This window comes from Solea senegalensis, linkage group LG12, assembly GCF_019176455.1.
Source record: "Solea senegalensis isolate Sse05_10M linkage group LG12, IFAPA_SoseM_1, whole genome shotgun sequence".
NCBI lineage: Eukaryota > Metazoa > Chordata > Actinopteri > Pleuronectiformes > Soleidae > Solea > Solea senegalensis.
The window spans coordinates 14,746,458-14,767,585 of record NC_058032.1 but is presented as its reverse complement, the minus strand read 5'-3'; the positions used below and the strand labels follow the sequence as shown (position 1 = coordinate 14,767,585).

The window sequence follows — 21,128 nt, the reverse complement described above, 5'->3', positions numbered from 1 at the left end:
TTAATCTTTATAGGTGTATAAGAAAGCAATGAAGAGCCTTCTTCCCACTCCTGCCAAGTCTCACTACACATTCAACCTGCGGGACTTCTCGCGCGTTATCCAAGGCTGCCTGCTGCTGAAGAGAGAATCTCTGGAGAGCAGACGCACTATGATACGCTTGTTTGTCCACGAGGTCTTCCGTGTCTACTATGACCGTCTGGTGGATGACAAAGATCGAGCCTGGCTGTACGAGCTGATGAACAACATCCTCAAAGATCACTTCAAGGAATCCTTTGATCAGGTGTTTGATCATCTGAAAGAAGGGAGTAAAGTAAGTTGGTACTGAATTATACTTTCTTACTATCATATGAAACATCACTAACTGTATTAAAGTGCAAAATGTGATCATGTATTTTGTACTTTATGCTTCTGTTGCTCAGCTGGTTGAGGAAGACATGAGGAACCTTCTGTTTGGCGACTACATGAAGCCTGACCTGGACGGTGAAGAGCGCCTATATGCTGAGGTGCTTTCAATGGAAAGCTTTGCACAGGTGGTGGAGTCGTGTCTTGAGGAATACAACCAGATGCACAAGAATCACATGAACCTTGTCGTCTTCCGGTAAACAGCTTTACAGCTCCATCGCGTTCACTTTTAACTTCGCCTTTTTAGAACGTCTAGATGTTTTTGACTGAATATCCAAAAGAAAAGACTTAAATTTGTTTGTTTTTGTTCTTGTTGGTCTTTGGATTAAAAATGTTAATTGGGATTATTCATGTAGCTATGTCCTGGAGCACCTATCCCGTATCAGCCGTGTGTTGAAGCAGCCAGGAGGCCATGCCTTGCTTGTGGGAGTCGGTGGTAGTGGACGCCAGTCCATCACCCGTCTGGCTGCATCCATGGCCCACATGACCATCTTCCAGCCCGAGATCTCTAAGAGCTATGGCATGACTGATTGGAGAGATGATCTCAAGGTGAGTGTTGTCCTTTATTATCCTTAGGAGTTAAGATATAGGCAACTGAAGAAGCCTCTACACATGAGAAGTGAAACTTCTAAAACCAAACTGAAACATGTCAGGTTGGCAAATCTTAAGTCCTGCAGATACGATGACCAGGGTGACTGAGAGCCTTTACAGATATATGTAGTTGTCATGCTTTGTGTATTTTAACAGTAGAGGAAATTTGAACATGTGGTGTCCATGTGCTGCAGATGCTGCTGAAAAATGCCGGGGTGAAAGGTCAGAAAATGGTGTTCCTGCTAACTGACGCTCAAATCAAAGATGAGGCTTTTCTTGAGGATGTGGACAGCGTCTTGAACACAGGAGAGGTGCCCAATCTGTTTGCCTTAGATGAGAAGCAAGAGATTATGGAGGTGAGCTGCTGAAGGCCCTTAGAGAGCAGTTTATACCTGTTCATTTATATTTAATATAACTCTTTCCTTATCCACCTCTCTCCAGGCTGTGCGTCCAGTTGCCCAGGCTGGTAATAAAAATTTAGAGTTGAGTCCTCTGACACTCTTTGCCTTCTTCGTGGCGCGCTGTAAAGAGAACCTGCACATTGTTGTGGCCTTCAGTCCCATTGGAGATGCCTTTCGAAATCGCCTGCGCCAGTTTCCATCCCTCATCAATTGCTGTACCATTGACTGGTTTCAGGTACTATACTGTAGGCATAAGGAACAAATCATTTGTTTTTTACATGCACTTGAGGCTCTTTCATTTTGACTGCACACATCTGTGGACGTTTATTCACACGCAAGCTCAACTCACTACAAGCAGCAAAGAGTCCTCACTACATCTGCTCTCAGTGCCCCACCACACTGCCGTCACCATGGTCACTGAATTGTAAATTATTATAATCTCTGCTACATACACCTTCCTCACAAGTCACACAAAGTATCAGCGTTTGCACCACCTGACCTTATTTCACACATAAATGGAAAATAAAACAAAAAAACAGTAAGCGTGAGGGTGCAGAAGAAGAAACCTACATGGGCTTAAATCAGTATTTCTCAATCTTTTTCAGACCAAGGACCACTTGACCCATAAAAGAAAACACTCATGGACCACCTAACTCAAAATAGCCCCAAAACAACATGCCAACTTCAACAACACAAATTAAAACCTCAACCTAAAATGAACCAGTTGATTTGATATTGAAACCAACACGTACATGTCGCAGGCTGAGAAATACTGAAATCAAAACACTGACATTTTAAATTTTAAAACATGACATGTTACTTGCTTATCACCTTGCGGACCACTAAGGGTTGCTCACGGACCACCAGTGGTCCGGGGACCACACTTTGGGAAAAGCTGGCAACCAGAAGAATATACAATCAACAATTAAATAATAGATGTTCAAAAATCAGTAAGGCCAGTTAAAAGAATAGTTTAAAAAAATTACACAATAGAATAACTAGGACGTAACACATATTTCCTGATGTAGTGATCAATATTATACAGAACTGAAATGTTTAGCCACCAGTACATTTCCTAGTTTCCTTTTGTACATAATGACACCAAAGAATCTATTAAATGCATTTTTTGATTTCCTGTCTGGTTGTTCAAACCCATGTGGTAAATCTAACCTCTCATATCTCACTCAGTAGACGAAGGGACAGATTTGAAAAAGATTGATGTCAAAATAGTCAGTAACGTTAAAAAACAGCTTTGGAAATGTTGCCAGCGATCAACGCATCAATTTGTAAACTGTGTGTTCAACTGAACGCTGGCTGGCAGTGACACACATTTTTTCCCTATCATCATTATCATCATCATCATTTTCCTCTTTCTGCCCCGACAGCCTTGGCCAGAGGAGGCTCTTGAGCGAGTGGCCAATACATTCCTGGAGTCGCTGGACATGAGTAAAAACGAGAGGCAGGAGGTCATACCCATCTGTAAAACATTCCATACTTCTGCCAAACAGCTCTCACAAAGGTATGAAACCTGGTTATTTAATAGCTTGTGTGTGTAGAGGTGAAGTACATATTATATTACACTTTGGTTTTCACTGCAGATTTCTCTCTGAGCTCGGTCGACATAATTATGTGACGCCCACGTCGTACCTGGAGCTGATCGCTGCTTTCCGTCAGCTGCTCACTCAGAAAAGAGACACGGTCATGAAGGCAAAGCTGCGGTACATTAACGGTCTAGACAAGCTGGCCTTCGCTGAATCTCAGGTCATTGTCGCACTGTTGTTAGTTGATTCTTATTTAAATTATAATTTATTTGAATAACATCTCTCTCTGTGTAGGTGGGTGAGATGAAGAAGGAACTGGAAGAGCTGCAGCCCAAACTGGAGCAGGCGAAGATAGACAACACAGAAATGATGAAGGTGAATAAATCACATCTTTATTCAGCCCAAACTTAGAGGATATACAGAATGTAAATACTTCACAGACACTGTTGTGTAAGTTCACATTGAAGACTTCGGTCAATGCCTCTGCCCTCTTCCCAAACTAAATAAATCCCTTTATATGACCGTACAAGGCTCGAGATCTCCTACAATGCATTCAACATGTTGTTGGTTTGTGCCAAAAATGATCATCTGCCAGAAACAGATTCCATTGTGGGAACAGTAATATTGGCTTTTATAACACATTCTAAATGTTATGCCAGAGTACACAATAAATCAGTGATTCCACAGATGGGCCACTGGAGAGGTAATTTGTGTCCCCAAACAAATTTGCATACATTTCCCAAATTGTGTATGTAACGTGCATAAAATGAAGTTGTAATTCATTTACCATTTAACATCTCTTGGAAATGATTTGATAACCAGTTCAAATTGATGACAGGTATTACAGTAATGGCTGCTGTACATTTCCATCCATTTTCTACCACTTAATCCTCCACAGGAGGGTCGCGGGGGATGCTGTGCTAATCTCAGCTGACATAGGGCGACAGGCTGGGTACACCCTAGACAGATCGCCAGTCCATCACAGGGCCACATATAGAGACAAACAACCATTCAACCATTCAACCATTCACTCTCACTCCTACGGTCAATTTAGAGCGTCCAGTTCATCTAATCCCCATATTGCATGTTTTCTGTGGGAGGAAACCCGAGAACCCGGGGAGAACATGCGAACTCCATGCTGCAAAGGCAAGAGTGCTAACCGCTATACTAACCGTGTGGCCTGGCTCTATGTCAGTCACTAAATTTGATTTATATTATGATTTGATTTCTATATGATATCACAATGGTTCCCATGTAGAAAATTTGGGAAAATTGCAATAAACTACACTTCTTTGCCACAACTGAGGATATTCAGAAACAACATTTTTTTTTTTCAAAAGACTTGTAGGAATTGTTGCTGTGTAGCAGGTTTGTGTCTCGGTGCGGGTCTTTCTGTGTGGAGTTTGCATGTTCTTCTTGTGTGTGCGTGAGTTTTCTCTGAGTTCTCCGGGTTCCTCCCACATGTACAAACACATGCAGAGTTTAATTGAACACTCTAAATTGCACCATAGGTGTGAATGTGAGAGTTGTTGTTTGTCTCTGTGTGTTTGCCCTGTGATGAACTGGTGACCTGTCCAGGGTGTCTCCCACCTTTCACCTTATATCAGCTGGGATTGGGATGTATATGAAATGAGGAAATACAGCTTTAAGAGGATGCGCCTGCTCCTGTCAATCACTTTCTGGCAAAAGTTCCCTTTTTGGCACAATACACTTGAATGCTAATCTGTGTATAACACAGAAGATTGTACAACCCTCAGATTCAGCAGTTATAAACTGAGCCTCCTAGTTCAATGTTCACCAAAAATATGGACGCATGAAAGAGTATGTTTGTGCACAACGATGTATACAGTAAATAAACTTATTTATGTATTTGCCTCCAGTTTGTTGTATAATGTGTTTACTTTCAGGTGATTGAAGTGGAGTCTTTGGAGGTGGAAGCCAAAAGCAAAGTTGTGCGTGTCGATGAGGAGGCTGCAACAATAAAAGCTAATGAGGCGAAGGCTTTGAAGGATGACTGTGAGAGCAACTTGGCTGAGGCCATTCCTGCTCTGGAAGCTGCTCTCTCTGCTTTGGACACTTTGAAGGTGAAGAACAAATGCATGAGAGGACTCAGACAGACCGAGTCCTGCTGTTTGGGTTCAAAGTAAAGGAGAAATGGCTGCCAGACCCATTTGTATTCCTCAATTATTGCTTGTGGTGTATTTCTTTTTCTAATTTCAAATTTCCCTTTTGTTAGACTTCCAATGCTACAGTCAGTCAGTGCTAATAATGAGGAGAAAGCAAGTACATGTTCACAAGACAGTGAAGCTTCTTTTGGTGCTATCCCACATATTGGGATTGTTGAGTCTTATTTATTACAAACATTTGAATAGGAGTCAAATATAGTGTCAAAGTTGATTTATTTTTTATTTTTTAATGGAAATGCACTTTTTTTTACCAGTCTGAGTCCATTTTTACCGTGTCAGAGTCAAAGCACTGAGATCAACAACCCGGCTGCCCTGGGTCGTCCAGAGTGTGAAACCAGAGGTGACAGAGAGGTCACTGCTCTTAAACTGTGGAACAATCTGCCTGCTCAGAGCTTCTCACACCCTCGACAGTTTTGTCTTTGCATAAGATTCACTTATTTGCACCCTTGGCTTTTGATCTCAGTCGAGCTAAGTTGAGCTATTTATACTAAACGTTTTGAAAACCAAAACTCTTGTTGTGAAAAAGTTAAAAAGCCTTTAGAAGTTTGGCTAATACATGGCAAAAGTTTTATTTATGCACCATTAGGATTACACTCAATATCAAACAGTAATAGTCCTTTTCTGTTCTTTGTTGTTTTTACTTTATTGTATTTTATTTTAAGCATGTGCTGCATTTTTCACAGCATGGATTGTTGAATAAACGTTGATCTTGTCCTGCCAGTTTCAGTCACTCAGACTGCTGAGGTTTCATTTGAGATGTGCTTTTATTTCAGCCCTCTGATATCACCATCGTGAAGTCAATGAAGAATCCGCCCTCTGGAGTGAAGCTGGTAATGGCAGCTGTGTGTGTGATGAAGGACATAAAGCCAGATAAGATCGCTGACCCAGCTGGGACTGGAAAAAAGGTCTGAGGACGGAAACATCTTTTAAAAGCTCATCATACTTTTCCAACTTGTGTTAATGTTAGTAACATGTTGTCTAGGTGTTTGACTTCTGGGGTCCAAGCAAGAAGCTGCTGGGAGACATGAACTTCTTACGAGATCTAAAAGAATATGACAAAGACAATATTCCTGTGAGTGTTTGGAAAGACTAGTCTCTTACGAAGCGTTTATTTTGTTCTAACTGGTTGTGCTAAATCTTTATTGCAGGTCCCTGTGATGCAAAAAATCCGTAGTGAGTACATGACCAATCCTGACTTTGACCCCAGCGTCGTATCAAAGGCTTCCTCTGCAGCAGAGGGCCTGTGCAAGTGGATTAAAGCAATGGAGGAGTATGACAGGGTGGCAAAGGTGCAGTGTTTCTGGATGGCTTTTAAATAGTCCTTTTCTGATAACACGTGCATTCTTACAAAACTACTCTTGACCTCTCTCTGTGGATTTAGGTTGTGGCTCCTAAGAAAGCAAGTCTGGCAGAGGCCCAGGAGTCCCTGGCTACGACGATGGCTCTGCTGGACCAAAAGAGAGCTGAGCTGAAGGAGGTTGAGGACCGCTTAGCTGCTCTTAAACAAACCTCTGAGGAGAAGAAAGAGGAGAAGGCTCAGTTGGAGCTCCAAGTGGACTCGTGTGCCAGGAAGCTGGAGAGAGCTGAGAAACTCATTGGTGGTCTGGGTGGAGAGAAGACCAGGTGATGAAGCACATAGATGTTATGTGGGTAATTATTTTCTGCATCTGAAATAATTCCGTGATTCTAATGAGTAAAATGTGTTTTTAGATGGTCTAAGGCAGCAGACGACCTGCAGAACACGTATGACAACCTGACTGGAGACGTTCTCATCTCCGCTGGTGTCATCGCCTACCTTGGGGCTTTTACCGCTGGCTTCAGACAGGAATGCACCAAGTCATGGACCAAACTGTGCCAAGTAACACTCCTCCGGCCGCTCATTTATGTCTTTTCTTTTATGTCTGACAGCTGTTATGTGTTTACAGGTAGACTCAAGATTGCCTTGAGAAAATGTCCAGTTGGACTTGTGGGTTTTGTGAATGCAGCATCTCAGTAACACCTGCAGCAAATTCTTTCAAATTTGGTAGAAATGTTCTATACTGTAGATTTTAGACTAGTAGTGTAGTGAATGTCAGAGGTCATAATGATGTAGTGTTTTTACGAATGTGATTAATGAAAAACTTACAAAGCATAAACATTCACTTAGACTTAAGGATGACCTGATTAGAATTCTGTGTTTGTAGGCCAAGGTCACTGTGACCTTTATAACACCCTTTTTTTTACTATGTGTATGTATAGGCTTTGGGAAATATATTCAGTTAGACTCACATATTGAGTGATTTGAGCGACCGTGCACCAATCTAGATTTTCATTCATTCTTTGTGAATTCATACACATTTAATTGTTTGTCATCTGTTTTTCCATCTCACATTATCCAGTCCAAGAACATCCCGTCATCAGATGACTTCTCACTCAGCAAAACCCTGGGAGACCTCATTAAAATCCGAGCGTGGAACATCGCAGGCCTTCCCAGTGACTCTTTCTCCATCGACAATGGTGTCATCGTCAGTAATTCACGTAGATGGTGAGTCTGTTTTGCTGAGGTATTGGTAACACTTCACATTTCATCCACTGATCATTGGGCAATGATTACTTAATGGTTTCTTTACATGTGTTTACTGTACCTCATTGTAAAGTATTACCAAAGTATTACATTTGCTTGCTACTAAAAAATAGTCACATAGTTCATCCAGAGATTGATTTAATCATCAGTGTCTGTGTTATTGAAGGCCCTTGATGATTGACCCTCAAGGCCAGGCCAACAAGTGGGTGAAGAACTCAGAGAAAGACAACAACCTGAGCATTATCAAGCTGACAGACGCTGATTACATGAGGACACTGGAAAACTGTGTCCAGTTTGGAACACCCTTGCTGCTGGAAAATGTAGGGGAGGAGCTTGACCCTTCACTGGAACCACTGCTGCTTAAACAAACCTTCAAGCAAGGTGCTGGGAGTATGACATGGATGCTAAAGGCCATCAGAGTTTTGTTTGTTTGTTTTTAATGTGAAATTGTTGTCATTTTTGTTTCACTTAGGTGGCGTGGACTGCATCAGGCTGGGGGAGAGTGTGATTGAGTATTCCAACGAGTTCCGTTTCTATATCACCACTAAGCTGAGGAATCCCCACTACTTACCAGAACTGGCCACCAAGGTTTCCCTGCTGAACTTCATGATCACCCCAGAAGGCCTGGAGGACCAGCTGCTGGGGATCGTGGTCGCCAAAGAGAGGTAATGCTCATAAAATCGTCTCTTTGGGATTTTCACTGAAATACAACTTGGCCTCGTCATTTTGAGCTTTTCATCTGCTTTTCCTCCTCTACAGGCCAGAGCTGGAGGAAGAGAGAAATGCACTTATCCTGCAGTCGGCCGCCAATAAGAGGCAGCTGAAGGAAATTGAGGATAAGATCCTGGAGACACTGCAGTCTTCTGAGGGAAATATCCTGGAGGACGAGAGTGCCATTCAGATTCTGGACTCCGCTAAGATCATGTCCAATGAGATCACTAAAAAACAACAGGTGTGGACCACATGCAAAGCAAGAATGTGTCTGATGTTCAGAGATCTAACTTCTTACCGTTGCACACATTTTCCCAGATTGCAGAGAAGACGGAGAAGGAGATAGCAGAGTCCAGAGAGGGTTACAGAGCCATAGCCAAACATTCCTCTGTCCTGTTCTTCACCATCGCTGATCTCACCAATATAGACCCTATGTACCAGTACTCTCTGAGCTGGTTTGTTAACCTCTACATTAACTCTATACAAGACAGGTGAGTGATGCACATCAGGACAGTATTCTAAACTCATCCCTGAATGACAACAAAAGTCCATTGAAAAGTCTTCTATTTGGATTGTCAGACTTAGTTTCGGTCTCAGGTTTAGATATTTGTGTCACTGCTTATGGTAAATGCCCATATATTTAGTTACAGTTAACCACAGAGAGAAGTGTGCAACACAGCACTGTGATTATTGTGCAACTGCACAGCTGCGAATGGAAATGATCGATCTGAACTTCTTGTGGAACCGTGCACTCACAGTATCATCACAAACAGCAGATAACTTAAAACAACACATGTTAACCAGTAAATTGTTTTTAAAATATTTAATGATGTTATATTTGTTAAACTCCTGTATAACCAATAGAAAGTTGTCAACATCCGATGTAAACTTTAATAATGTATTAAATGTATACAACTTTTACTTGCTCTGTGGGAGACCCTGATGTGCAGTGGTTAATGCCAGTGCCTCACAGCAATAAGGGTTTTCTGTATGGAGTTTGCATGTTTTTTCTGTGTGTATGTGGGTTTTCTCCTCCAATCGTGACTTAACCGTGTCATAGGTGTGAATGTAGGGGTTGTTTGTCTCTGTATGTTGGACCTCTCATAGGCTGTTGACCTGTCCAGCTGTTCAATGTCAGCTGGTTTTGGCTCCAGCTCTTTCCCCGACCCTCAAAGGACAAGCATTTGATGATATATGGGTGGATGGATAATCTCTGTTGATGTCCATCTTTCTGTGTTGTGTCATCTTTTTTAATCAGCATCAAGTCCAAGATCCTGGAGAGGAGGCTTCAAAACCTGATCGGTCACTTCACCTATAACTTGTACTGCAACATCTGTCGCTCTCTGTTTGAGAAAGACAAACTCCTCTTCTCCTTCCTCCTCTGCTGCAATCTACTCCTGTAAGTGTCACAGACACTGTTTCACACTTGACAAAATAATCTAATTATGCATCGTGATATACTGTGTATATATATATATATATATATATATGTGTGTATTTTTGCTTATAGAGCAAAGGGGGAGATTGAATATGCCGACTTCATGTTCTTGCTGACTGGAGGAGTGGGTCTGCAGAAGACAGTTTCTAACCCTGACTCCAGCTGGCTACAGGACAAGAGCTGGGATGAGATATGTCGTGCCAGTGAACTGCCTGGCTTGCAAGGACTAAAGTAAAAAGCATTAATTATTCGACTAAAGATTTTCTTCCTCAACACTTATGTCCGTCTTGTTCTTATTATTATTATTTACTTCACAGAGAGTCTTTCATCAAGAGTCCAGGAGACTTCAGGCCTATTTATGACAGCAAAGAGCCATACAACACTCCTCTGCCCGCACCGTGGTGTGACCAACTCAATGACCTGCTCAAAATGATCATTGTTCGCTGTCTCAGGCCTGACAAGATCATGCCAGCGGTGACCAAATATGTGACTGGCAAACTGGGGAAGAAGTTTGTACAACCGCCTCCCTTTGACCTGAGTAAGAGTTACCAGGATTCCAACTCCACCATCCCTCTCGTGTTTGTGCTGTCTCCAGGAGCCGATCCCATGGCCAGTAAGTCTTAGGCTCCATCCATAACGTGTTAGTGTTTGCAGATAAGAACCATCTACAATCCAGATGAGTGTTTTAGCTCAGTGTCAGAAGTAATCTGATGCGTATATCGCATCGAAAACGTATATCACACTGGGCATGCACGTACAGCAGTAAAGAGGAAGCTGATTTTCTCCTCTGCAAACAATGGTGAAAAAAAGATTTTTATTATGGGAACCACAAGGTGAAACAGAAAATGTTTCACATTACATACCCACACTTTAATAATACTCACCTGTGCTACCCCCCCACAGGTTTATTGAAGTTTGCCAATGACAAGGGCATGGGTGGTGCCAAGTTCCAGTCCATCTCTCTGGGTCAGGGTCAGGGACCCATCGCAGCCAAAATGATATCTACGGCCATGCAGGATGGTACGTGGGTGTGTTTGCAGAACTGCCACCTGGCCGTTTCCTGGATGTCCACTCTAGAAAAAATCTGTGAGGACTTCAGTCCAGGAACATGCCACCCCGACTTCCGCCTGTGGCTCACGAGCTACCCTTCACCCATGGTAAAGAGCAGTGTGTTTCATCCAGAACTTGTTAAATGTACTGTGAGTGAACAATTAAATGACCTCCTCTCTGATCTCAGTTTCCAGTGACAATCCTGCAGAATGGGGTGAAAATGACAAATGAGCCTCCGACAGGACTCAGACTCAACCTTCTTCAGTCTTACTTGTCAGATCCAGTCTCTGACTCAAAGTTCTTCAATAACTGCCCCAAAAAGGAGCTGGTGAGTCAAAGTAGAGGAGCTACTTTTCCTTTTGTAGAGGAAAGGAATTTGAACTGACTGAAATTTCTCTCTTTTTAGATTTGGGAGAAGCTCCTGTACGGCCTGTGCGTCTTCCATGCTCTTGTTCAGGAGAGAAAGAAGTTTGGTCCGCTGGGCTGGAACGTTCCCTACGGCTTCAATGAGTCTGACCTGCACATAAGCATCAGGCAGCTCCAGGTATCCATACAGAGATCCAATGGCTGAGTTAACAACATTACAGGGATTCTTATAAGCCATAAGGGGTCATCACAGTGGCTCTAATGTTTTCCTCTTCAGCTGTTTGTGAATGAATATGATGAGGTTCCCTTCGAGGCCATTACGTACCTGACAGGGGAGTGTAACTATGGCGGCCGTGTGACCGACGACTGGGACAGACGGCTCTTGATGACCATGTTGGCAGATTTCTACACAAAGGATCTGATTGAAAAACACTGCTACCTCTTCTCACCTAGTGGTGAATACTATGCTCCACCTAAATCTTCCTATGAGGACTATATTGAATTTATCAAGGTAAAAACGAACAACCAACATGTTAATGTATGTATAATGTTTATATTCTATATAGAGTTTAGTATTAACACCTTTGTTGTGTTCTAGAAACTTCCATTCATCCAGCATCCAGAGGTCTTTGGGATGCATGAAAATGTGGACATTTCCAAAGATCTGCAGCAGACAAAGCTGCTGTTTGATTCACTGCTACTCACACAGGGTGGTGGCGCTAAGGGAGGGGTCAGCTCTGGGAGCGACAACACACTCTATGACATAGCAAATGGCATCCTTACTAAGGTATGAACATCCTTTATACATCGTCACACGAGCCTGAGAAGTTTTCTGCATTTTTAAACAAGTGACTCTTTTGGATTCAATCAAGAAACTAGAGAGAGCACAAAGAAAACAGAAAGCTTTGCCAAAGAGCTACAGTACACTCCCCTATCTCCCAAGGTTAACAACTGTTTTATTCAAAATTCTGGTCCCGATCACCGACAAAGTCTAACCATTTCCTCATTTGGTCATAACCCACATCCAGAAGACTTCATCCAAATCTGTCCTTGACTTTTTATGCTGCTCACAGACAGACAGATGGACAAACACGTCCAAAACCATGACCTTCTTGGCTGAGATAACAACATGATGACAAATGTGAATGCATTAAGATCATGGATATTTTATAGATTATGTGTTTGGCAGCACAGAAGTCAAATACAAATCGCAGATGTATACCAAAAACTGTAATGAAAATAATTTCTATACCATGTTTTCTTATACCTTGATTATCATTTGTATGCATTGCATTGAACATTTGTAACTAGCAGTTTGGGTTTTTTTCCTCCCCCATAGCTTCCAGAGAATTTTGACACAGAAGCTGCTCTCCTGAAGTATCCAGTGCTCTACGAGGAGAGTATGAACACGGTGCTCGTCCAAGAGATGGAGCGCTACAACACGTATGAACAACACTGCAGAGCTTTAAGAAGAAACCGCTCTGATTTCATACGCCTCATGTATGTTCCTCTCCCTCTCTCTTCTTCAGGCTGTGCAGTTTGATCCGTGTGAGTCTGCAGAACCTGTTGAAGGCCATTAAGGGTTTGGTGGTGATGGATGCAGAGCTGGAGGCCGTCGCAAACAGTCTGATGGTGGGCAAAGTCCCAGAGAAGTGGGCGAAGCGTTCTTACCCCAGCCTCAAACCGCTGGGCAGCTACATCACTGACTTCCTCTCTAGACTGAAGTTTTTGCAGGTGAGACTGCTTAACAAAGATCAGGGACATATGAAATGACACTGTATGCTTCAATACGGTATGATTCTTTTTTTCTGACCAGTCTTAAATAGAAATGTTTGCTTTGTGTGTCTGTAGGATTGGTATGACACGTGTACGCCCAACGTGTTCTGGCTGTCTGGCTTCTTCTTCACCCAAGCCTTTCTCACTGGGGCCATGCAGAACTATGCCAGGAAATACCACGTCCCCATTGACCTGCTCAGTTTTGATTTCGAGGTCAAATGACACATTTATTAAAGCAACTTTTTCAAACCATGAAACATTAATTTCAAAATCAAGAAGCCCTGAAAGTAGCAATTGTGACTATTAACTCCTCAGGAAAATGTTATGAAACAAGTGAGAAATAGGCTCGTTTTTTTCATATTACTTTCCATTTCAAATTGAGTTCTAGGAGTTGCCCCCTAGTATTTATTCAATATATTTTCACTTATTATTTAGCTTCAGGAAGAACCCGAAAGACTATGTCCATTTTTATACAGTATATGGTCTATGATCAGTCTCACATGCAGCAGAAGTTACATAGTGTTGCTTTCTCTTTCTCTATATGTTCTCTGTCCTCAGAATTTACTGACCTGTGCTTTTGTTTCCATGATGCATCAGGTTCTTCCTATTGAGCAGTCCGACACATCACCTGAGGACGGTGTTTACATCAATGGATTGTTTCTGGATGGAGCTCGCTGGGACAAAGAGAGGTAACTATTCATACCTAACAGCACACGTTTGATATAGTTGCTGTATATCATTATAGTTGTGAAATACAATTAGCTCTGACAATCCTTAACTGTTGTCTGTATACTAACAGTGGAGTTCTGGCTGACCAGCATCCCAAAGTCCTGTTTGATACGATGCCTATCATGTGGATCAAACCAAGTATGTATTAACATATTAATAAATATAAATAAATATAATAAGAATAAATGTCATTTATGTTTTTATCTGTTTCTAATCTTGTTACATTTCTGTTATGTTTTCTCTGCTTATTTGTATTTGTCTGTCTCTCTGTTCATTTGCTTAATTCTGCTTCACTCAGCGAAAAAGAAGAGCAGTGATCAGCTTCAGAAAATGTACATTAGCCCTCTTTACAAGACCAGTGAGAGGAGGGGAACCCTGTCAACCACAGGACACTCCACCAATTTTGTCATCTCCATGATGCTGCCCACCAGCAGGGCCCCTCAGCACTGGATCAAGCGTGGTGTGGCCATGCTCTGCCAGCTCGATGACTGAAATTAGACTCACTCATAAGGACTGAAGCGGTTTCCCATGGGACATAGAACAAACACGGTGATGCCTTTTTGATTCCTTACTATGCAGAAGTTAAACTTAATCTCTGTTTCTAACCAGCAAAGAGAGCACCAATGTATATAGTTATGTAATGGTAAATCATATTCACAATGTAAATGATAATAAAATTCACATGGAAGTACATTTTGCATCAGATTGTGTGACAAAGATATTGAATGCAGATCTCACATGGTTAGTTTTCATGGAGGTCTACAGAACACACTCTTACCCCGGTGCGATTACCTCGGTTGTGTATAGAGTTCTCTCTCACTCCCCAAAATACTTTATTAGGCACAGTCATCATTCATGAACTTCTCTGTGTGACTGTGCCAAAAATAATAACCACAATGATATCAAAGACAAAAACAACTGAGATGCAACAATAAGTTTATTTGTCATGTTGTGGTTTTCTTTCGCGGGGTTGTATCTCTTGCAGTCAACAGTTTCATAGTGGTTTATATTAGAACTAATGTAAACCCGTAAAAACACTGAGATGGTAAAAGTGTCAGTGTGATGTGATAAAATAATCCAAACGATGGCACTGAGGGTATTTTCCTAAACCAAAAAAGCTTGATTTACAATGAGGTTTAATCCATTCAAGATCTGTCATTTTCAGAAATGACACAGTACCTTATATACACAAATAACTTTATTGCATCACACTGTGGCTTGAGTTGAACTTTTTTTTTTTTCAAAATTATCTTATTCTTTCAAAATAGATTTTTGCTAATTCATTACTACAGAATACATAAAGCTGCATCAACATAATTGCTGTAATTAATAGATTTACACACAGGACAGAGACAAGAACCAAAGGTCAGTACACATTAAAAAAATATTAGACAGGACAACAGGCTGTTAGGTCAGTAATCCCAGTGGTTCATTGTGTTACAACTCAGAGGGTTAACAGAAAAAAAAACCCCAGCAACACACAAATAGATGCATAATTTCATCAAAAAACTAAATACCAAGATCGCTACGAATGCACACAAACCCCATCTCAAGTTAATATTGAGATGTTAGCGCTTCATTCACTGCATTTCCAGATTTTAACAAAGCAATGTTAACACTTCTCTTTAGCCAAGTTACTGGGTAAATGTTGGATTCACATGACCGGGAAACCAGCCGTACAGCACACAGACATACAAAAAAACATGTTAAGACTTCACCAAAGCTTAAAGCATTTAAACTTGTGAGGGTCATTTACTAAACACAGCAGGAGTGCTTGTAGAAAAAGAGGAAAGAGACAAAGACAAAACTCAAGTACTTAAATGGATCAAAATAAGACTAAAAGTTTTGCTACGATCCTGTGGCAATTTACAGCTCTTAAGCAACAACAAACAAAAAGTCAACAGTTCAATACTTCTCCAGTGTGTGTACATATATCTATATACACACACGCAAACAGGGAAATGAACTCAAAACCTTTCTCACCAAGGAAAACCTGAAAACAGGAAGTAAATAAGCTTTTTATCATTTACTGTATATACAATACAGGTAAGCTAATTTTACAGGTGTATGTAAATAATGATGCAAGTCGTTAAGTTACTGGACCACATGGGGACGATTAAACATGCAGTTTTTCAGTGCTCCCTCTAAGCCTTAAAGAGTGAAATGGAACCAACAACACTAGATAGAAAGACAGGCCAGCACACGTCCACATTTCCACATCACAAATCTCTTCATCTCTTTGGAGGATGTTTAACAGGAGCATTGATTACATTCAGGCTGCATCAGTTTATAGACACTGTTTATAAACATTGTTTTAATCTCATGATTTTGTGTTGTTTTCCCCAGTAGGTCCTGACGAGTACACTTCAATTTACAGTAAATCTCCTGTCATGTTCCTGTCAGACGCTTCACTCTTATGTCATGTTGACTGTCTACCTGGAAGTAGTTTCTCATACCTTTGCTGATGTAACCTAATATGCAGCAGGTTCAACTACAGCTACAGATGAGCAGAGTTTGGTCGTTGCAGATGAAGCCATGCGAGTATCCGTAGGCAGACGGGTGGCAAGTATCACCATTAATGTTTAAAATAAAGCAAACTTAATAACTTAATAACAGTATGAGTAAAGTACGGTAAACGTGTTGCCATGACCTCTCTCATTTGCACAACATGACCAAACTCTGCTTCTCTTGTCTGACCTGCCCTTCTGCTAGTGGTGGCTGTATTAGTAGCATCTGCTGCAGTTAACTGTATTAAGCTGTAATAACTGTCACTGCAATATATGTATGCATTACCTGTGAGTGTCTCACCTGTAGCAGTGTTAGCATGAGTTATAAGCAGGTTAGACTGATGAAATATCTAATCAAAGCATTAGCAGTATTTTATGGCACTTGCATCTAAAACTAGTAAAAGCAAGCAATGTGTCAAGCTACGCTAATGGCTGCTTAAAGGTACTACCTGCCACGTTACTTTTTACAAATTGCATTATGAGCATGTTAGCCTATTCAAAGCTAAAGAGAACAGTGACTGGACTCAGCACTGTTGCTAAGCTCTATGGTAGTGGCTGGGTGTTGAGAGAGCAGGCGTAGAGGGAGCACTGATTGATTCACTGGTGTCACATCAGTATGTCCAGGTCGTCAACGCGGTCGTCCTCCTCCGTTACCCGTAGCGACAGTACCTCCTCGTTCAGAAACAGTCCACTCAGACGTTCCTTGCGAGCCTGACGCTGCTCTTTCAGCTGTCGCTTCCGGAGAGCTTTCTGCTGAAGCTTACGCTGCTTTGAACGCTTCTAGAAAGACAATTTGAGGGAAGGAGGTTAGTGACAATTCCTAGCTGAAGATTTGACCGTCCCACATGAAAATCAAAACCCTCAGACTTCACAGTAGTTTTACTGTGTAACGCAGAATACAATGAACTAGTCCTGTTGAAATAAAGACGAGTTTATGGTGTGAAGTAGTAAGGTATGGGTGCAAATGCGGAGGTTTCTTACTTTAGAGTCTCGTATACGTTCTGCAGCACTAGAGAGGTTGCCATCGCTGTGAGCTCTGCTGATGTTGGCAACACTGCTTCCACTACAAGCTGAGGCTGTCCCACCTGAAACAAAAAGAAATAAAAAACAGCATTACAAGCACAGAAAATATACAGAGTGGAAACTTGACTAAAATGCCCCACTACTGCAGACTCCTATGGTGGCAGAACGGTTAGCTGACCAGACATTATCTTACCTGCTAAAGAGTTGGAGGCCGTGGAACAAGTGGAGGAGCTTGCAGAGCTCACTATGCTGGCGTTACTGCTGCTAGCTCCACTGATGCCGCCGGTGCTGGCACTGCTGTGACTGCTCCTCTTCCAGCCTTCTCTGGTGCTACTGGCTCGCTGTCGGGGGCCGTGCTCTCTGATGTAGCTACGCACCTAATGACAACACACACACTGTTCATTAGTCTGTTCACATTCAGAGTAAGGCTTGGGCCAGACTGGATGCATCACTGATCTACTATGTCTTGCATAATTCTGTTGTAAAACTGTTTCTGCTGTGGAGCTGCTGCCATGTTTTACATAGGGTTGCCTGTGCAATTTGCCATTATTATCACATTTTATGTGAAATGTGAAGTTTGGAAAATATCCTATAACTAAATATAGATTTACACAAAAAAAATGTTTAAAAGTAAGTAAAAACCTTACTAAATTACAATAATTTTACTGTAAATTACAGTTTTGTAATACACCTTAAATCATAAACTTTTTGAATATTATCATGTTCACATCACCATCATGTTAATTCCAGGTGGGAACATATTCACATTAAAACATGCACAGCAGGATAAGTGATCTGTTTTTTGATCAACCAAAAATTGAAAAATCAACCAATCGTTGGCGATGAGAGCTCACGGACGGACAACAAGACTGTGGATGTGCAGGTTGTCGAGTCGCAATGGAAATAAGGTGTCCTGGATGAAATGGCAACTTATGGAAACAGCTCAGGTATCCAGAACACACATTTTGATTTTGTCGAGTAGATACCAATATCTATATTATATTTATGTAATATTATTATGATTACCTCAATTTGGTCTGTATAGTCATACTGGACACTTTATGTGACCAGCGGACATTATAATCTCGCAAATAAAAAACACTAGAATGTTTATCTTAACAGCCATCTCCTACGAACCTTCATAGGAAGCAATAGAAAAGGAATAATGAAGGATAATAAATGAATTTATCTGTTGTTTGCAAAACCTACTCAGACTTTTTTTGTAAACATGAAGTTAAAGAGAACCAGCACTGTTTATTTGTTCAGATGATCTATAGTTCAAGTGCATTTACATGTGTGTTTCAGAACTATTACCCACCTGTTTGAGTTTCTCATCAGTGAGACAGTTGAGCTCGATGATGAACTCACTGTCTGTGGGAGAGATTTGAGCACACGGGTCGATGATTTTGATGATGTCCAGCTGTTCTCTCAGACCCATTTCTGTGCTGACCTTACGACTCAGGTACTCAATGTACTCCACCTGGAAGTGGTAAGATACACATATAACTTTGAATGTTGTGTCTCTTGTCTAGGCTAATTACACTCCTGTAAAGAAGTAAGCTAGCAAGCTTGAGTGAGGTTTAGCTAATTCTGAACAAGGCAAAATGTGTCCCCCGTGTTTACTTGTTCATCGTTGGTCATAGCACTCCAGGGCAGTTCATCCAGGTTACGATGAGGGTGGGGCTTTGGCTTTCTCTTGGAAAATAAACATGGTGAACTTGGTACGCTTGGGATGATGTCAGAGAGGACATCACTGCCGCTGGCTATGTCACTTCCTGGCAACTGAGAGGATACAAGAGAAGAAGAGATGAAGAAGATGGTGAGTTCAAGTTTGACTTTAATTCTATAATCACTATAATAACCACACACAAACAATTTGTGCAACTATGATCTTATGTCTCACATCAAATTTTTTTGCACTAAAAAAACCCTACAAAGAAAACCACTTGCAAATTAACCACAAGACCATTTAAATTTAACAACCAACCTGCCACTCAAACTCGCTGTCAGACCAGTCCCAGTAAGTGCTGATAGAGGAGGAGACGTCGCTGCAAACACTGCCCTCTGGAAACAAGTCCAGCGATGTCAGTTCTTGGTCATCCAGAAGGGAGTAACAGTCGTCCTGATCCCCCACCGAGACTGAGGAAAATAGTTCCTCACTGCACTCTGAGCTGGCGACACTTGTCCCACAGGAAGTAAGGTTCCATCTGGAGAGAACAATGAGTGGACTTTATAATTAAACGGTGACTTAATTCTGACTAGATGCAGCAGTGCATGAAGATGCAAATTTTATGGAGTATCAGCTTCACGAGAGGTGTACAAGTATATCCACAGAGGGTCACAGTATTCTTCTTTTCCTTTCGGCTGCTCCCTTCAGGGGTCGCCACAGCGAATCAACCTCCTCCATTGTGCAGCAGACTTTGGATGTTACTATACACCATGCTGCCCCTGCTGTAAACATGAGACTTGTCTACCAGAAAATTTACAACTTAACAAATGTACATTTTCTCAAGGTTAACAGCTGCACTAACTAATACAAATGCACATTGAAAGTATCATTAGAAACTCAATTTACCTCTGAGACACATGCGTGAGTGATCACAAGCTGTACTTGCCTGTTACTGTGGAAACGGTGTAGAGGATCAGTTCTGTGACACGATGAGAGCTGACAGCCAAAGTCACTGACATCCAGGGTTCCAACATCACTGAGGTTGGCTCTTTGGGAGAGGAGAGGAAACGGCTCCTCTGGGGCCAAAAACTTCTCATACAGTGATTCAGACATGGTGAGATGTACCTAACACAAAAACAGAGACAAACAATATTCATTAATCATTAAAACACCACTTACACAATCATAACAAAAGCTTTGTAATCATAAATAATTTGTGGTCATTAACATATTGTTGTTTTTCACTTAATTAAGTTCAGTTTGTAGATAGGTACACATATTATGACACTGGCAAAATTACACCAGTAATGTTTTGAATTTGTGACTAGTAGGAAGATGTCAACAAATAACTAGCTAGCCATTTGCAATAGGATACAAATATCAACAAATCTTTTGTACACAAACAGTGTTACTAAAAGGTGTCTTCATAAAGATGTAACTTTTAGGGCCTGTAAGTTAATTGATTACTTTATGGTCCAAAAAGAAAACATTGATTGATGTTTCCCATAGTGACTATGTCCTCAAATATGTCGTTTTTTATCAAGACATTCCATTTGCTACCCTAAGGGTGCAAGTAACCATGATATAATCACATTTAAAACACTGAAATCAATCACAGGCTTTAATTAATTTTAATAACTTGCTTACACTGTACGTTGTTTTATTAATTTAGGAGTAAATTAATGCTGGACTATCACATTGTATGCTCTGTTTTGGTCTGGCTTTGCCTTCTTTTTCTCTTTCAATTTTTCTGTACTTTGTTTTATTTTAATAAGTGTGTAGTTTTGTTAAAACTGTGTGTTTAATGTTTCAGTTTGCACTTTAAACTGTTATTTTGTTTGCATGTAACATGTGTGTGAAATGCGCTGTACAAATAAAGCTGCCTAGCCTGCGAAAAACTCAACACAAGCTAACATCGTTAGCTGACTGCTAAAGCTCACAATGTCCACGCAGCGTTTACCCACCCATACAACGAAGCCGAATTCACCTTTGCCACACAATAACAAACTTTAAAGGTCTAACAACACAACGACGCCGTAATTATGAAATTAGGTGCGTTGAAAAAACCAACCTTTTGTCGTTCAAAGTGTTGTCAATTCTGTCACCTCCATTTGCAAATCCTTTCTTTTCTATCGACGACGAAACCGCTGTCAACGCGAGACTCTCGGCGGTGAC

General features: G+C 41.2%; 2 protein-coding genes across 3 annotated transcripts in view; one reads left to right on the top strand and one right to left on the bottom strand.

The window, feature by feature from the left end:
* Nucleotides 1–14,447, top strand: part of dnah12 (dynein, axonemal, heavy chain 12) — a 32,350-nt gene extending 17,903 nt beyond the window's left edge. For both annotated transcript variants that reach the window (XM_044039464.1, XM_044039463.1), the window contains 33 exons: nt 14–310; nt 420–598; nt 759–951; nt 1,188–1,349; nt 1,435–1,629; nt 2,780–2,913; nt 2,993–3,155; nt 3,230–3,310; nt 4,843–5,019; nt 5,895–6,026; nt 6,104–6,193; nt 6,270–6,410; nt 6,503–6,744; nt 6,832–6,979; nt 7,500–7,645; nt 7,851–8,065; nt 8,157–8,349; nt 8,444–8,636; nt 8,714–8,886; nt 9,654–9,794; nt 9,906–10,064; nt 10,151–10,446; nt 10,737–10,990; nt 11,071–11,211; nt 11,290–11,427; nt 11,527–11,760; nt 11,848–12,036; nt 12,589–12,692; nt 12,779–12,983; nt 13,101–13,238; nt 13,623–13,714; nt 13,825–13,892; nt 14,053–14,447. In XM_044039464.1, coding sequence (XP_043895399.1) covers nt 14–310; nt 420–598; nt 759–951; nt 1,188–1,349; nt 1,435–1,629; nt 2,780–2,913; nt 2,993–3,155; nt 3,230–3,310; nt 4,843–5,019; nt 5,895–6,026; nt 6,104–6,193; nt 6,270–6,410; nt 6,503–6,744; nt 6,832–6,979; nt 7,500–7,645; nt 7,851–8,065; nt 8,157–8,349; nt 8,444–8,636; nt 8,714–8,886; nt 9,654–9,794; nt 9,906–10,064; nt 10,151–10,446; nt 10,737–10,990; nt 11,071–11,211; nt 11,290–11,427; nt 11,527–11,760; nt 11,848–12,036; nt 12,589–12,692; nt 12,779–12,983; nt 13,101–13,238; nt 13,623–13,714; nt 13,825–13,892; nt 14,053–14,246 — 5,607 coding nt within the window. In that variant the 3' untranslated portion in view covers nt 14,247–14,447. The remainder of the gene's footprint in view (nt 1–13; nt 311–419; nt 599–758; nt 952–1,187; nt 1,350–1,434; nt 1,630–2,779; nt 2,914–2,992; nt 3,156–3,229; nt 3,311–4,842; nt 5,020–5,894; nt 6,027–6,103; nt 6,194–6,269; nt 6,411–6,502; nt 6,745–6,831; nt 6,980–7,499; nt 7,646–7,850; nt 8,066–8,156; nt 8,350–8,443; nt 8,637–8,713; nt 8,887–9,653; nt 9,795–9,905; nt 10,065–10,150; nt 10,447–10,736; nt 10,991–11,070; nt 11,212–11,289; nt 11,428–11,526; nt 11,761–11,847; nt 12,037–12,588; nt 12,693–12,778; nt 12,984–13,100; nt 13,239–13,622; nt 13,715–13,824; nt 13,893–14,052) is intronic.
* A 226-nt stretch (nt 14,448–14,673) lies between these two features.
* fam199x (family with sequence similarity 199, X-linked) lies at nt 14,674–21,113 on the bottom strand. Its single transcript, XM_044039466.1, has 8 exons — nt 21,025–21,113; nt 19,900–20,078; nt 19,272–19,491; nt 18,908–19,066; nt 18,603–18,764; nt 17,478–17,661; nt 17,243–17,346; nt 14,674–17,041 (listed from the first exon to the last, which is right to left on the bottom strand). The coding sequence occupies exons 2-8, from the start codon at nt 20,064–20,066 to the stop codon at nt 16,868–16,870; spliced, it is 1,170 nt and encodes a 389-aa protein (XP_043895401.1). The 5' UTR covers nt 20,067–20,078; nt 21,025–21,113; the 3' UTR covers nt 14,674–16,867.
* Between the last annotated feature and the right edge of the window lie 15 nt (nt 21,114–21,128).